Source organism: Nicotiana sylvestris, chromosome 8 (assembly GCF_000393655.2).
Source record: "Nicotiana sylvestris chromosome 8, ASM39365v2, whole genome shotgun sequence".
NCBI classification, from domain to species: Eukaryota; Viridiplantae; Streptophyta; class Magnoliopsida; order Solanales; family Solanaceae; genus Nicotiana; species Nicotiana sylvestris.
In genome coordinates this window covers 20,578,732-20,595,941 of record NC_091064.1, presented here as the reverse complement: position 1 = coordinate 20,595,941, position 17,210 = coordinate 20,578,732, and the positions used below count along the sequence as shown (strand labels likewise).

Sequence of the window (17,210 nt, the reverse complement as noted above, 5' to 3'; positions counted from 1 at the left end):
AATGAGGCTATTTAACTAAAGCTATAGTCTATGTACAATTTCAGGCAACCCTATGCTACTTCAACAACCTTGGTCCCCTTGAAGATCTCAATATCCCACCTTATCACCTTATCTTGTTGATGCTACAACGTATTGTATTTGATTCTTTTACTTTTATCCTGAGTAGTGGATTTATTGGAAACAGTCTCTCTACCATCACAAGGTAGGAGTAAGGTGTGTGTACACTCTACCACTCCCAAACCCCACTTTGTGGGATTACATTGTCTTTGTTATTGTTGTTGTTGTCGTCGGCGGCGGCGGCTTGAAGTTCTCATTATATTAGCAGCCTTAAGTTCTTGTTCATTCTTGTTTCTTATACTGCCAGAACAAATTTTTCTTTTTGAGAAAAGACATTATGGCATGTAACATCGAAGTTATTTTTGGTCAAGCAAAATTTGCTACATCTGGTGAGCCAAGATTGTCATATAGCAGAAAATGGAGTGGAAAATTTGCTATATTTTCTGTAGCTACTGGCCCGAGCCAAGTTACTGAGTTACAAGGGAAGCTTGCTTACCATGAAAAAAAGAGAGCAATATTTAGCAATGAAAAGTTTGGGATTTTTGGTGGAAAGTTCGTACCTGAGACGCTTATATCTTCTTTAACAAAGCTTGATTACGAATTCAACTCTGCTTTGCATGACCCTCAGTTCCAGGTTTTTCTTAAATTCCCTTACTTGTACATGTAACTATTTTTTTATACGTTTTCACGTACTCCTACACAGTTCTAGAGAGTTGTTTCCCATGAGTATCCTTGGGCTAATTTAGCTGAACAACTATTATCAGAGCCCAGAATCAGTAGGAGCATGACGATTACAAAGTGATGATGCGAGGCTCGGTTTGGAGACGTGCACTCAAAAAGAAGCTAGTAGCAGGCTTCGATTGCCATAAATACTCTAAAAATGTGCATGACACACAATGAATCACGTAAATTGACCCATGGATTGTGATAGTGGCCACGTAAAAATTGATCCATCTCCATACCAATACTTCGGACAAGATACATATCCAGGGAAGATCCATCCCTCAATATCATCAACTGCGCTCACAGGGGGTGTAAAGACTCCGGAGGGGATTCTCTGAGCTTAAGCGATATATCAATGCCAGCGAAGGCATGATCAGTATCTTGCTGCGGTGTGTAGCCCTATCCCATACTGTCAATCAATATCAGGCTCTCGGCCTTACTCAGTCAATGCTCTCCAGTCTCACACGCATGTGCTAAGATGTCATGATACAAGCCCGAATAATGATATGATATGTCAAATGGAATAATCGAGACTGAAGCATGATATAATATGCATGAACAGGATTGAGTATAGAATATAAATGAAGCTAATAATATGACAGCAAGAAAAGACCTCTCGGGTCTCAACAGTATTGGCGTGAAGACTTAACATGGTAATTAGCATGATGTTGCAGCTCATTGACTTAATCACATAGATGCAACACAGATATCAGCAATAAAGAGTCACTAAGTGGAGCTCTGGAATGATCCAGGCTGCTTTTCTCACGGTGCACGCCCATACGTCCGTCACTTGGCATTTGCGTCACCTCAATAATAATCATAGAATACATAGTTCGGGGTTTCGAACCCTCAGAACCAAGTTTGGAAGCGTTACTTACCGCAAGTCAAGCCAAAATCTAGCCCGCAACGCCTTTTCCTCTCGACTCGGCCTCCAAATGCCCGAATCTAACCAAAATTAAAACCATAACATCAATATATACTTAGGGAACAAAGTCCATGCGAAAATAATCAAATTACAACACAAATTCCAAAATTTGGTCAAACCCGAACCCTGAGCCCACTTCTCGGATTTCGATAAAATTTACAAAACTAGAATCCTTACACTCTCACGAGTTCATACACACCAAGAATACCAAAATCCGACCACAAATGACCCCTCAAATCCTTAGATTAAGGTCTCCAATTTCCAAGTCCTAAACCCCTAATTTTTGCTACTAATTTCAATAGATTTCAGGATTAATCAGTAAATTACCACCATAGAAACAAAACATCTTACATCCATGGAATCCCCTTGAAATCCCTCTTCAAAATGCTCCGTCAAGCTCAAGCCCGTATGAGAAAAATGATGAAATAACTAAAAATTCGCGAAGGAAACCTTATATACTTTTTGACCCAGGTATTTCGCACTTGCGGTCCATTTCCGCTTCTGCGCTACAACTTTTGCAGTCAAACGCACCGCTTCTGTGGGGTTCTCTTTGGTTCCAGGAACCGCACCTGCGCCTTCCCTTTTGCACCTGCGGTCTCGCAGGTGCGCTCCACCTTCCGCACTTGCAACTTCTAGACTTCTTGCTCTTGGCCGCATCTGCGGCTTGCCAAGCGCTTCTGCAGGTCCGCACCTGCGGTCCTCAAGCCGCAGGTGCGGTTATGACGGGAACTTCAGCAACCACAGCTGCAAATTTCCAACTCCAAACTTCCCGTCAACTACCTGAAATCATTCCAAGGCCCTAGGGACTTCAACCAAAAGGATGAACAAGCCATATACCACTATCCAAACTTATACCAATCTTCGAAACACCTAAAAACATCGAATCAACAAAATAACATTGGATTTAAGCCTAAGGTTCCAAAAACTTTTGAACTCCGCTTTTGATCAAAATGTTTATCAAGACTCGTCCAAGTGACCTAAAATTTTGCACACACGTCCCATATGACACAACACGCCTACTGCAACTTCCAGAATTCTATTCCAACCCCTATATCTAAATCTCCCCTATCAACCGGAAAACACCAAATTTTAATTTTGCTAATTCAAGCCTAAATCTACTCCAGACCTCCAAAACACATTCCGATAATGCTCCTATGTCCCAAATCACCTCTTGAAGCTATCTGAATCATAAAAACCGGATTTCGAGATCGTTTACTCACAAGTCAACTTCTGGTTGACGTTTCCAACAAAAGGCCAACTTAAGAGACTAAGCATCTCATTTCTCTACCAAACCACTTCGAACTCAAATTAACCAATACGATACATATAATACAGCTGAACAAGGCATAAAGAAGCAGAAATGGGGGAAACATAGTGCTAACTCATGAAATGACCGGTCGGGTCGTTACATCCTCCCTCTCTTGAATGGTGCAATGGCTGTTAAAAAAAATAAAAAAAATAAAAAAAAAGGCCAGTTGCACCTAAAGAAAAGTGGGGGTAGCCTATGAAACAAGTGTGGAAGAATGATTGGTTTGAACATGGAAATTGGAAAAAGGGGAACGATTGTATTAAAAGTGCTTAGGGAGGTTAGTCACTATATCCAAATATATCCTACCCGTCCCTTAGCCTACATTATAACCAAATAAAGACCTCTTGATCTTGGACTGAACAACTCGATTAGTAGAGTATTACACTAAGGGCAAGCTTATGGTGTATCTGTGTGGCATGTGAATGTTCTTTGCTGAGAGTGAGTGGATTCGTTCTATCTATAGTTCCTTGTTGCTTGATTTTATGTGTGTGGAACTTCTCTCAGAAATGTGATGTGAGGGCATGTGACTCAGGAAGAAAAGACAAGTTTTCACCTCTGTTTAGAGTAACTAGAGTAAGCACGAGTGTGGCATGGCATTAGAGTCTTCATCTGAGGTGTGACTGTTGCACTGCTTAGATTGTTCTTTCATAATGGCGGGTGTGACATAAACTGGGTAATGCATCGAACGATTAGGCCTAGAAGTGTGGTTCAACCTAACAGAATTACTAGAAACTCTTGACTAGCAATATTTTAAACTAACAACATATAAAAGTTTTTATGCAGATGGAGCTCGAAGTGGCACTAAGGGACTACGTAGGCCGTGAAACTCCTTTATACTTCGCTGAGAGACTAACAGATCACTACAAGAGCAAAAATAGGGGAAAAGGGCCAGACATCTATCTAAAAAGAGAAGATTTGAACCATGTTGGAGCACACAAGATCAATAACGCTATTGCACAAACAATGTTGGCTAAGCGCATGGACTGTAAAAATATCATAGCAGCCACCGGTGCTGTCCAGCATGGCGTCGCGACGGCGGCTGCCTGTGCTAAACTCTCATTGGAGTGTACTGTATTCATGGGAAGCTTAGATATGGAGAGACAACCTTCTAATGTACTCTTGATGAAGCATCTTGGTGCAAAGGTACTTCTTCTATCACAAAATTATCTCTGTATTTTGATCTTGTATTTGAACGTAAAGTCTTTAAGTTTTTAAAAATTATAAAACTTACACATTTGAAAACTGCGTAAAAATTTACTTTAAGTCACAACAATTAATGTTTTTTAAAAAGAAATAATTATATTTAAAGAATAATTGGTTATATAAATTGAAATAGAGAGAATGTAATGGTAAAGTCATAAATTTATTTTTATCTAATTAAAGTAACTAAATTATGTATAAATTACTTAGCGAATATAATTATGGAAAGTCAAATTTTCCTACACCACGTTGTGTTTGCCTTAGTGCTTTGTCACTCGGGAAGTTAAAAAGTAGCAAGGTGTTGTCATACCGTAACTCGACACCAAACGTTTCACCATCTGGTCTGATAAAGAAATAATTTTATGATTTTATTATTATAGTGAATAAAAGTTCAGTAATCAGATGTAAAATTATCCTATTAAAAGCTCCTAGTCAAAGAAGACCATTTATTGCTTGGGACTTGTCTATATATGGAGTACAAAGAGATGAAAATCCTTACATGTTTGAATATTGATGCAGGTGAAATCTGTTAAAGGAAGTTTTAAAGATGCAGTGTCAGAAGGGATTAGAAGTTGGGTTAACAACTTGGAGATAAGCTATTTGGACGTAGTATCTCTTAAGTTTTTTAAGATAAAAAATTACGTAAAAAATACTATAAGTCACAATAATTTATAATTTAAAATATTCAAACACACAAAAATTATGGTCAAAGAATAATTCGTTTAACTCTCAAAATTTAAATACCGTCACATAAATTGGGACACAGAGAGTATAATCATAGGCGAAATTTTAGGTGATTCAGGTTCGGCCATGCAAATAGCGTGGGTTATAGTATACAAAATCTGGGAATTGAGTGGAATTCTAGTTTTATGGTCCAAAAACACTAAAAACTGAGGAACGGTCATAACGATGCGATAATTATTTTATGGGTCGATAAAATTTTAGGCATAATTATCATGGTGCAATGAGCTATCTGTTACAAGATGAGGAAGGACAAATTATTGGACCTTACTCAATAGGTGTGGGGTAAGTTTTCACTTTAATTTTAAGCGTACGGATAATTTTAATCAAGAGAGCTCAATTATATAGAATGTCATTTGTCACACCTCCTTTTTGTGCGCCCGCCCCAAAGGATAAATGCGCGAGGGAGTTTTTCCAATTTAAGTGACAATATTCGAAATGAGATTATTTATTTAATTCAGAGTCGCCACTTGGGAAAGGTTTGGCTTTTGGTGTCCCAAGTCACCGGTTTATCTTGAATCCCAAATCGAGGAAATTTTCGACTTTTCCAAATGAAGTCTGCGAACCAGAAATTCTAAGTAAGGAATTCTGTTGACCCGAGGGAAGGTGTTAGGCACCCTCGAATCCCGTGGTTCTAGCACGGTCGCTTAAATTGTTATAATGGCTAAATATCTGATTTAAATACATGTCGTGACTTATGTGCTTTATTAAGTTTAAAACCGCTTTTATTATTATCATTTATTTTTATAGAATTGCAAAGTCGTGAAAATGTATTTCGAACTACGTCGCAATCAATGCACCCGTAATTGTTAAACACATCTCGACTCCGTTGAGATTTGGATTCGGGTCGCATCAATGCGCACCCAAGTTTAAGAATGTAATTTAATTTGAACCGCGCCTAAAGAGTTTAACGCATTATTATTTTTGGAGAAGGCCATGAAATTCACTAAACGGCCTATCCCGAGTTCTAGATATTTGTTATGGTTAATCATTGAGGGCCTCACAATTTGCATTTTTATTTAGCGAGGCTCGTCTCATTATTTTAGAAGAGGATATCCTAAAGTGACTACATTTCTATTGTGTTTGTCTCTAATAAAATGAAAGAAAGAGGATTACATGCTGATTACATGCTTGACCAACTTCGGATCCTTATTTGACTATCTGATTTTATGAGGCGTGAATTATTTTGTGCTTTATTTGATGGATGAACATGTTATTAATTTGTCAGAGGGAATTAATATACAAGATCAATATAACTACTAAAGCTTATGATAAATGTTCTCCAGATCCGAGTTTGAAACTCGCTTATTTAAACCAAGTCAATAGAATTATCATATCGAAAACTATTGCTAATAGAGTTTGAACAGGATCATGTGAACTACCTATAAAGATTCGATAAAACTAAATATCATATCTGGCAAGCTTAAAGCATTCTTTCCTATACATGCAGAATATTAATTGAAAAGTCACCTAATTATCTGTGTGTTAAAACACTCATACATTCCTCATTAGACAACCCATTAAGCAAACGAAATCACAATTTAGGACGGACTGAGCTGCGATTAAGTACAAGGCTACCTAACGTGTTTCTCTATTGAATTACAAACTAAACAAATTACACAGATCTTAATAACATTCATAAAAATAAAAACTGTAACTGCAGCAAACGGATGATTAAACTCCTGCATATCTTTGATTTCATGCTTTCATTGTTACATCAGATGCAAAGTCTTAGTATGTACCTGGATGTTGGATACCACAGAAGAAGCAAGGGGTCAGTAGGACAATAGAAGCAACACCAAACAGCAGCAGTAACAGCAGGTACAAATAGAACAGCTCCCAGTGCAAGATACAGTTAGGACCGATAAAAATGGCAGAAAGGCAGCAGCAAACAATGCAGTAGGAAACAGAAATCCAGACAATCCAATTCCAAGGGAATCAACCAAGGCAAACCAAACTAACACACTTTAGCTGATACTTGAAAGAAAGGAAAACTGGTTGAATAGGCTGAGCAGGCTAAGAATTGAACAAAAGCAGGAAGAAAAACCAGTTTCTGATTTCTGTATCTTTATTCCTCTTACTATCTATTTCTTTTCAAAATCCAATGTCCAATTTCAGTCTTGAAATCTATTTTTGGCTATCCAAAAGAATTCTTTTCCAGTTTTCTGTTTTTCAGAACTTAACTCTCCTAAAAATGTTCCCTCTCAATTCAACCTGTTATTATCAATGTCTGTCTGTGTGTGTGTATTCTTGCTCCCCCCCTTTTACTGATGGAAGTCCTGCCCTTTTATAAGCCTTAACATCATCCCTTTAACAGCCTGTTAGACCAAAAGAACACCCCTCCCATGTGCTATCTTCTTTTCAGTTTCCACTTAGCTATTTAAGTATTAACCCCCCCATCACATTCCCTGGAAGACTTACTCTTTTAAATGAGGTTTAATACTTCTTAAACTAAAGCAGGGTAATGGGCAGCATAATATATCTGACAGCATATGCTGTCAAACTATTTTTAAATCAAAAAGCCCTTTATGCAGGAACCAGGTTGTGCACAAATGCACCTGTGGTGCACAAATGCACATGTTGTGCACAAGTGCACATGCCCTCCAATTCAGAACTTAAACAAAACATTCCTTTTACATTTCTGATTCAAATTAACAACTATAAGTAAACAAACTCAGTTCCTAATTGATTCAAGCAAATGCTTAGCAGAAGTAAGTCGATTTGTTATTGTTCGGACAACTGAAACTAATTGACGACATATGTCGACTCGACTATACTAGTTATAACACATACAATCGTAACCAAAAATCAGACATTTAACAGTATCGACACATGATTTGAATTATACTGACTAAGCAAAGTGGTACTCGAGGAATCAATTAGTCAGTCCAAATTTGAAAATCAGCTAATTGCACAACACTTACATACACATTATCAGAACAAATGGAAGAAGGACTCAATCAAACGCAGAGTTTCAGGCAAGGTGGACAGGACACAGTTGGTAAAATTCGAAACACAAATTTCACAAAACATGAACAGCCTTTTAAACAATCACATGGACTAAAACAAATAAAGAAAAGAAAGCAAAACTCACCTTAAACCCCGAAAAATTAAAAACCCTAGCTTGGACTCGAACAGACCTTTCTTAAGGCTGAACGGACTTTAATCGAGAAACACTTCGATTAAGGTCCATTAGACCTTAATCTCTTGGTTTAAACGAGATACGGACCAGTGACGAGGAACCCTAAGGTTCCAAAAATTAGATCCGGGATTCATGCTTCCCTGGTCAGATTCGGACCAAACCAAGCATGGTTTGGTCACGAGGGGGTCTGGGGAGTGTCTGGTGTGAAGTTGAGGCCGACTGGTGTAAATCAGGTTCCGACTCGAATCTTCAAATGAAGATTCGAGAAAGTGGGAGGGAATTCGAAGTGTGTGATTGGTGCATTTGGGTTCAGGATGGTGAGGAGCATCTATGGTGTTAAGGGTGGGGTCACCGGCGTCCATGCCGCCGGCTTTCATGGTGAAAGTATATAGGGGCGGCTAGGGTTTGAAGGGGAAGGGTCTGGTGAAGACGAAGGCTGGGGTATTGGATAGGGGGCAGGGTATGGTTGTAGGTTTATATAGTTAGTGGATAGGTGGATCCTGGCCGTTGGATGAGACATGATGAAGGGCCAGGATCCTTCGACTAACAGGGAACGACGTCGTTTCAAGGGTAAAGGGTTGAGGTCGGTCCGGGTGAGACGGGTCGGGTCTGTTAGTGGGTTCGGGGTGAGAGATCTTGGCCATTGATCTTTCAGAGATCAACGGCTCAGATCAGCCTGGATTAAAACGGCGTCGTTTGGACGTTCTTGAAGTAGGCTGGTCACGGACCGGGCAAGCATGGGTTTTGGGCTAAATTTGTTTGGGCCAATTTGTTTAAAATTGGACTGGCCCAAGTCCGAGAATTTTTTTCTTTTATTATTATTTTATTTTCTTCTTTATTTTAAAAACAAAACCTAAGTAAATCAAATTAAAATTAAATAAATACTTAATACAATTATTTGCACACACATATTAAAATATTTAAAACAGGTAAAATCAAACAAAAACAAAATCACGGACAAAGATGCCTATTTATGATTTTCTATTTAACGAACGGATCCCGGTTCAAATTACGCATGACACATACATTTTTTGTATTTTGCTTTAATAAAAATAAAATGGGCAAAAATTATAAATAATTAACAAAGTGCCATGTAAAATCCAAAAAATTGTACAATAGGACCATTTGTTATTATTTTTATTTCTTTTTGGAGCGATTGTCGCGTAAAACAAAAATCACGTGCTCACAGCTGCCCCTCTTTGTTCGGAAACACGAAGAGTTTTCGTGCAAAGATAAAGTGAGCGGATATAAGCGATTTTTGCCTATGGACTACTCCGTGTGAAGCATGTTTTGAAAGTTTTGACCGAATCTTGCTTCAAAGATTTCCTACATATCCCGGGCTAAACAGGAATCAGGTCAATGTAGTTCGGGAAGTTTCGGTAGCTGGGACTACCATGGGACTGCAATGCTTGCTGTTACTGCTGTTGCTGTAGTCACCACTGCTTTACTGAGCGCCTTATTACAACCAAAGAGAAATTGAAACTGAACTTAAATACTTATATGCATGTCAACTGCTAGTTACAAGATCCCTATCTATGATTCTTTTGCGACTTGATCATGGGTCTTAGCTGACTTTGCTTGGAGACTTCGATCCGAATCTTGATGCTTGCGAGTTGTAGGTGCTTGCTTATTCTCTGGGATGCTGAGTGAGGCGTGACTGGCAGAGTTTTGAATCTTAATCCAATGTTGGAGTCGATCCGCATTCCATTTAACTCCGATATCTCGGGACATCTTCTTTTTGTTTTTTTTTTTTGTTTTTTTTTAATTCTGAGTTGAGGCTCACTTCGTGGGTCGTTTGATCTGTGTGGCTCGAGGTTAGACCTGCGGGAGAAAAACAAACAAACGAACGAAATTTTCTGCCCCAGTTTCACTAGGAAAATTTCGTGAATTATTAGCCAGGAAGTTCATAAAATTGATGAAAGAGGATATGCATGCTCAGTTCAGGGTTGGGGCCCTAATACCGACTAGCTGGGGAGAAGTTTGGTTTTAGAGTTGAAACTCTAATACTGACCAACTGGGGGAAAGTTCAGTTTGGGGTTTAAAACCCTAATGCTGATTAAGAGGAAAAGTTCAGTTTAGGGTTTAAAACCTCAATGCTGCATGGAAAAGCTCAGTTTAGGGTTTTAAAACCCTAATGCTAGCTGAAATGAACAAAGTTCAGTTTAGGGTTAAAAACCCTAATGCTGATTGCATGGAAAAGCTCAGTTTAGGGTTTAAAACCCTAATGCTGGCTGAAAGGAAAGAGTTCAGCTTAGGGTTTAAAACCCTAATGCTGATTAAAGGAAAAAGGGCAGTTTAGGGTTTAAAACCCTAATGCTGACTGCATGGAAAAGCTCAGTTTAGGGTTTAAAACCCTAATGCTGGCTGAATGGAAAAAGTTCAGTTTAGGGTTTAAAACCCTAATGCTGATTGCATGGAAAAGCTCAGTTTAGGGTTTAAAACCCTAATGCTGACTAAAAGGAAAAATTCAGTTTAGAGTTTAAAACCCTAATGCTGATTGCATGGAAAAGCTCAGTTTAGGGTTTAAAACCCTAATGCTGGCTGAATGGAAAAAAGTTCAGTTTAGGGTTTAAAACCCTAATGCTGACTAAAGGAAAAATTCAGTTTAGGGTTTAAAACCCTAATGTTGATTGCATGGAAAAGCTCAGTTTAGGGTTTAAAACCCTAATGCTGGCTGAATGGAAAAAAGTTCAGTTTAGGGTTTAAAACCCTAATGCTGACTAAAGGAAAAATTCAGTTTAGGGTTTAAAACCCTAATGCTGATTGCATGGAAAAGCTCAGTTTAGGGTTTAAAACCCTAATGCTGGCTGAATGGAAAAAGTTCAGTTTAGGGTTTAAAACCCTAATGCTGACTAAAGGAAAAATTTAGTTTAGGGTTTAAAACCCTAATGCTGATTGAATGGAAAAGCTCAGTTTAGGGTTTAAAACCCTAATGCTGGCTGAATGGAAAAAAGTTCAGTTTAGGGTTTAAAACCCTAATGCTGACTAAAGGAAAAATTCAATTTAAGGTTTAAAACCCTAATGTTGATTGCATGGAAAAGCTCAGTTTAGGGTTTAAAACCCTAATGCTGGCTGAATGGAAAAAAGTTCAGTTTAGGGTTTAAAACCCTAATGCTGATTGCATGGAAAAGCTCAGTTTAGGGTTTAAAACCCTAATGCTGGCTGAATGGAAAAAAGTTCAGTTTAGGGTTTAAAACCCTAATGCTGACTAAAGGAAAAATTCAGTTTAGGGTTTAAAACCCTAATGTTGATTGCATGGAAAAGCTCAGTTTAGGGTTTAAAACCCTAATGCTGGCTGAATGGAAAAAAGTTCAGTTTAGGGTTTAAAACCCTAATGCTGACTAAAGGAAAAATTCAGTTTAGGGTTTAAAACCCTAATGCTGATTGCATGGAAAAGCTCAGTTTAGGGTTTAAAACCCTAATGCTGGCTGAATGGAAAAAATTCAGTTTAGGGTTTAAAACCCTAATGCTGACTAAAGGAAAAATTCAGTTTAGGGTTTAAAACCCTAATGCTGATTGCATGGAAAAGCTCAGTTTAGGGTTTAAAACCCTAATGCTAGCTGAATGGAAAAAATTTCAGTTTAAGGTTTAAAACCCTAATGCTGACTAAAGGAAAAATTCAGTTTAGGGTTTAAAACCCTAATGCTGATTGCATGGAAAAGCTCAGTTTAGGGTTTAAAACCCTAATGCTGGCTGAATGGAAAAAAGTTCAGTTTAGGGTTTAAAACCCTAATGCTGACTAAAGGAAAAATTCAGTTTAAGGTTTAAAACCCTAATGTTGATTGTATGGAAAAGCTCAGTTTAGAGTTTAAAACCCTAATGCTGGCTGAAAGGAAAATAGATCAGTTTAGGGTTTAAAACCCTAACGCTGATTAAAGGAAAAGGGTCAGTTTAGGGTTTAAAACCATAATGCTGATTGCATGGAAAAGCTCAGTTTAGGGTTTAAAACCCTAATGCTGGCTGAAAGGAAAAAAGTTCAGTTTAGGGTTTAAAACCCTAATGCTGGCTGAATGAAAAAGTTCAGTTTAGGGTTTAAAACCCTAATGCTGACTAAATGGAAAAGTTCAGTTTAGGGTTTAAAACCCTAATACTGATTGCATGGAAAAGCTCAGTTTAGGGTTCAAAACCCTAATGCTGGCTGAATGGGAAAAGTTCAGTTTAGGGTTTAAAACCCTAATGCTGACTAAAGGAAAAATTCAGTTTAGGGTTTAAAACCCTAATGCTGATTAAAAGGAAAATTCAGTTTAGGGTTTAAAACCCTAATGCTGATTGGCTGGGGACAAAGTTCGAGAATACTAAGCGACCTCTTTTTTTTAAATTTTCTTGTTTTAGTATAAGATAAAAAGGGAGTTTCGTGGAAACTTACCTTTCGAGTGAATTCCTTATTGCCAAAATATTTCTTGTACCCATGTACCTTCTTCTTTGGGCGACACCTGCTTCTTGCACGGTTGTCTTGGGTTACACCTGTTTCAACTTTTCAGACAAAGAACAATTGTTAGTTCGGAAATGACGGTCGGTTTGGTGACCTTGATCGTTCCGGTTGCTTTGTTGCGTCTTCATTTCTGTTGCGAAGTCCCACCATTGATTTGATTCATATGCCGAAACCCTTTAGACCGCTCAGGCTTGTATTTCCAGATTTTGTGATGATTTGCCTCGTAAGGCTCTTTTTTTCTTTTCTCTTTTTTTTTTAGTGTCCCGTTTTTCTTGGAGGTTCTCAACGGGGATTTTATTGGAGGTATTCTATGGGGATTTGTACAAAGGAAACCCTATGGGGGAATATTTACAAAGTGGATTCTTTGTGTGGATTTTTGCACAATGGGGCATGCTGGGGATTTGTTTCGAAGCGGGCTTTCTAGGCTTGGTTGGGGTAAGCTTGTTGGGGAATTTTTACAAAGGGACTCGCTGGGGATGTGCTGGGGAAATTCCAACGGGGATTTTTTTTTTATATATATTGGGGAGACTTTGTGGGGGATTGTACAAAGGGAGACTCTGTGGGGATTCGTCCGAAGGCGGACTTGCTGAGGGAAATTTCTCTTTTTCCTCTTTACTTTGAACGCCATCAAACATCATGATTCATCAGGCTTGGACAAACGTACCAACGAAACGAGGCGTTTTCCTTCATGAAACGGAATTCCGTGCAACCAAACCTGCCACCTGTCCTTTCCGGTACATCTAGAACTTGGGCTTAAACATAAAAGAGATTCGAAGAAAAACAAAGAAAAGATAAAACGAATTTCAGAAAAGGAGTGCCCCCTTCGGGACGAGAAAGACTTATCTGAGGAAGATAATGCTGGCTTTAAATGACATGACATGCTCTTTGGACTGGACACCTGACTTTCCATGAGCTTGCGTTTCCCTCAACCAGAACGGATTTGTGATTCCAAACCTGGTGGAACTTTGCCGAAACCTCCTTGGGTGGGGTCACTCTTTCGGCCAACAGCGCCCTTTGCGGGTTTTCGCCGGCTGACCTCTCTCATTTCTCTTCTTGTCATCGCTTGATAGCACTCTTTGTGAGTTTTTACTAAACAAGCTCTCTCATTTTGGTTTCTCTACTCCTGTCGCCTCGTGGTGCCCGAAGGTTTTCACCGACGAGACTCTCATTTTATCTCTCTCAATTCAGAGTGTGTCGGTCTCCATTTGTGACGCTTATTGGTTTCCCACTATATTTGGTAATTGATCTGAGGGCTTGTGCTTGGTAAAAAGAGGTGGATGATACTAACTTCTAAACTGCTCGACGTGCCCCGGTTTCAATTTCAGGGCGAATGAGATTTTATTGTTGGTGTGACTGAACCTCAGGGAGAGGCTGCCTACGTATCCTTTCGGAATCAAGTCAAACGTAGTTCAAGCCTCAATCAATGTTTTGTTTTATTTTCTTTTTTTCTTTTTTTTTAAGCGGCCCAAAGGCTTGTAGAGAGAATTGGGTAGTGTTTGGGAGTAGTGGGGAATAAGACCTTCGTCATTTTCAAATGTGTCAGTACCACTGGAGTATAATTTAGACGTAGTATCTCTTGACTGCATCTGCATTTACTGTTGTTTCGGGGTCATTTCCTTCGATATCACCTAAATACAACGCTCCTCTTGGCAATATCTTCCTTATGATGTATGGGCCTTTCCAATTTGGAGCAAACTTCCCTTTGGCTTCCTCATGATGCGGCAGAATACGCCTCAGTACCAGCTGACCTACTTCGAAATTCCTGGGCCGGACTTTCTTGTTGTAAGCACGGGCCATCCTTCGTTGGTACAACTGTCCGTGACAAACCGCGGTCATTCGCTTTTCATCAATCAAAGTCAATTGCTCTAACCGAGTCTTGACCCACTCGCTGTCTTCGATTTCTGCTTCGACAATGGTTCGAAGCGAAGGAATTTCTACCTCTGCTGGTACTACCGCCTCGGTCCCATAAACCAAAAGATAAGGAGTCGCTACTACTGACGTGCGTACCGTAGTACGATATCCCAACAACGCAAATGGTAACTGCTCATGCCACTGTCGGGAACCTTGGATTGTTTTTCTCAAAATCTTCTTGATGTTCTTGTTCGCCGCTTCTACAGCACCATTGGCCTTTGGCCGATAAGGAGTAGAGTTCCTATGCGTTATTTTGAATTGCTCGCATACATCTCCCATCAAGTGACTGTTCAAGTTTGCTGCGTTATCTGTAATGATAGTCGCAGGAATACCGAAACGACAGATAAGATTTGAGTGTACAAAATCCACTACAGCTTTTTTAGTGACCGACTTGAGAGTGACAGCCTCTACCCATTTTGTGAAGTAGTCTATGGCAACCAGTATAAACCTGTGTCCATTCGAAGCCTTTGGTTGGATTGGTCCAATGACGTCCATGCCCCAAGCGACAAATGGCCAAGGCGCAGACATGGGATGCAGTTCTGTGGGAGGTGCATGAATCAGATCACCGTGCACCTGACACTGATGACACTTCCGAACGAAGCTAAAGCAATCCTTTTCCATGGTTATCCAGTAATAACCTGCTCGAAGGATTTTCTTCGCTAAGACATACCCGTTCATGTGAGGTCCGCACACACCTGCGTGTACTTCGTGCATGATCTTCCTCGCTTCCTCGATATCGACACATCTTAGGAGATTGAGGTCCGGGGTCCTCTTATATAACAATTCACCGCTCAGAAAGAAACCACTTGCATGTCGCCTAATGGTCCTCTTTTGATCTCCAGTAGCGTGCTCGGGGTATTCTTGTGTCTTCAGGAACCTCTTGATGTCATGGTACCAAGGCTGCGTATTTGATCCCGCCTCGATTACATTGCAGTAACCGTGTCTTTCCTTGATTTGGATTTCCAAAGGATCGACGTGGGCGTTGCCCGGGTAGGGTAGCATTGAAGCCAAAGTAGCAAGTGCATCTGCCAGTTCATTGTGACACCTCGGGATATACCTGAACTCTATTGATGTAAAGCGCTTGCTGAGGTCCTCCACATGCTGTCGGTATGGGATAAGTTTGACATCCCGAGTTTCCCATTCACCTTGGACTTGTAGGATAATCAGGTCAGAATCTCCCATAATCAGTAAGTCTTCGACATCCTGATCGATTGCCATATGCATGCCCATGATGCAGGCTTCGTACTCAGCTGTATTATTTGTGCAAAAGAAACGCAGTCTAGCTGTGGCGGGATAATGCTGACCGGAAGGCGAGATCAAAATTGCCCCAATTCCTACACCTTTGGCATTCACGGCTCCATCAAAGAACATCTTCCAAACATGAGCGTCCTCTGAGACCACCTCTACGGCGTTTACTTCTTCATCTGGAAAGTAGGTACTCAATGGCTGGTATTCCTCATCGACCGGATTTTCGGCCAAATGATCTGCTAGCGCCTGGGCTTTCATTGCCGTGCGAGTGACATAGACTATGTCGAATTCCGTAAGCAAGATTTGCCATTTAGCCAGTCTCCCAGTAGGCATTGGTTTCTGAAATATATACTTCAAAGGATCCAACCTGCTTATGAGGAACGTAGTGTGGGCTTGGAGATAATGTCTCAGCTTTTGAGCAACCCATGTGAGAGCGCAGCATGTCCTTTCCAGCAGAGTGTATTTGGCCTCGTAGCCGGTGAATTTCTTGCTCAAGTAGTAGATTGCTTGCTCCTTCTTTCCGGTTACGTCGTGTTGCCCGAGGACGCAACCGAAAGAGTTCTCCAAGACTGTCAGATACAAGAAAAGTGGCCTCCCCGGTTCTGGAGGGACCAAGACTGGGGATTCGAAAGGTATTCTTTGACTTTATCAAAGGCTTCTTGAAACTCAGTTGTCCATTTAATCGCCGCATCTTTCCTTAATAGCTTGAATATGGGCTCACACGTGCTTGTCAGCTGGGCAATAAACCGACTGATGTAGTTCAACCTGCCCAACAGACTCATTACGTCTTTCTTTGTTCTCGGGGAGGCAGATCTCTGATGGATTTTATCTTAGTTGGATCTAGCTCGATACCTCTCCTGCTTACGACGAAGCCTAAAAGTTTGCCTGACGGAACTCCGAAAGCACATTTGGCTGGGTTCAGCTTCAAGTCATACTTCCTTAATCTCTCGAAGAATTTCCTCAGGTCTTGGATGTGATTATCCTGCGTCCTGGACTTGACTATCATGTCGTCCACGTACACCTCTATTTCCTGATGCATCATGTCATGAAAAATGGCAGTCATGGCCCTCATGTAAGTAGCCCCAGCATTCTTCAAACCAAATGGCATGACCCGATAACAGTAGGTGCCCCAAGGCGTGGTGAAGGCAGTTTTCTCGGCGTCCTCTTCATCCATCAATACCTGATGATACCCAGCGTAACAATCTACAAAAGACTGTATCTCGTGTTTGGCACAATTATCAACGAGGATGTGGATGTTGGGCAGCGGGAAATTATCTTTAGGACTTGCTCTGTTCAGATCTCGGTAATCTACACATACCCGAGTTTTCCCGTCCTTTTTTGGTACTGGAACCACATTTGCCAACCATGTTGTATATTGGACTACCCGAATCACTCCCGTTTTCAGTTGTTTGGTGATCTCCTCTTTAATCTTGTCACTGACCTCAGTTTTGAACTTTCGTTGCTTTTGTTGAACTGGAGGACAATCAGGATGAATCGGCAATTTATGAACCACTAGATCAAC

The 17,210-nt window shown here is 40.2% G+C and overlaps 1 protein-coding gene across 1 annotated transcript in view; it reads left to right on the top strand.

Moving 5' to 3' along the window:
* Positions 1–17,210, top strand: part of LOC138874766 (tryptophan synthase beta chain 2, chloroplastic-like) — a 30,043-nt gene continuing 12,833 nt past the window's right edge. Inside the window, exons 1-5 of the mRNA XM_070153548.1 lie at positions 1–691; positions 3,798–4,157; positions 4,734–4,872; positions 4,981–5,035; positions 5,160–5,240. Of these exons, the coding sequence (XP_070009649.1) occupies positions 395–691; positions 3,798–4,157; positions 4,734–4,872; positions 4,981–5,035; positions 5,160–5,240 (932 nt within the window). The 5' untranslated portion in view covers positions 1–394. The remainder of the gene's footprint in view (positions 692–3,797; positions 4,158–4,733; positions 4,873–4,980; positions 5,036–5,159; positions 5,241–17,210) is intronic.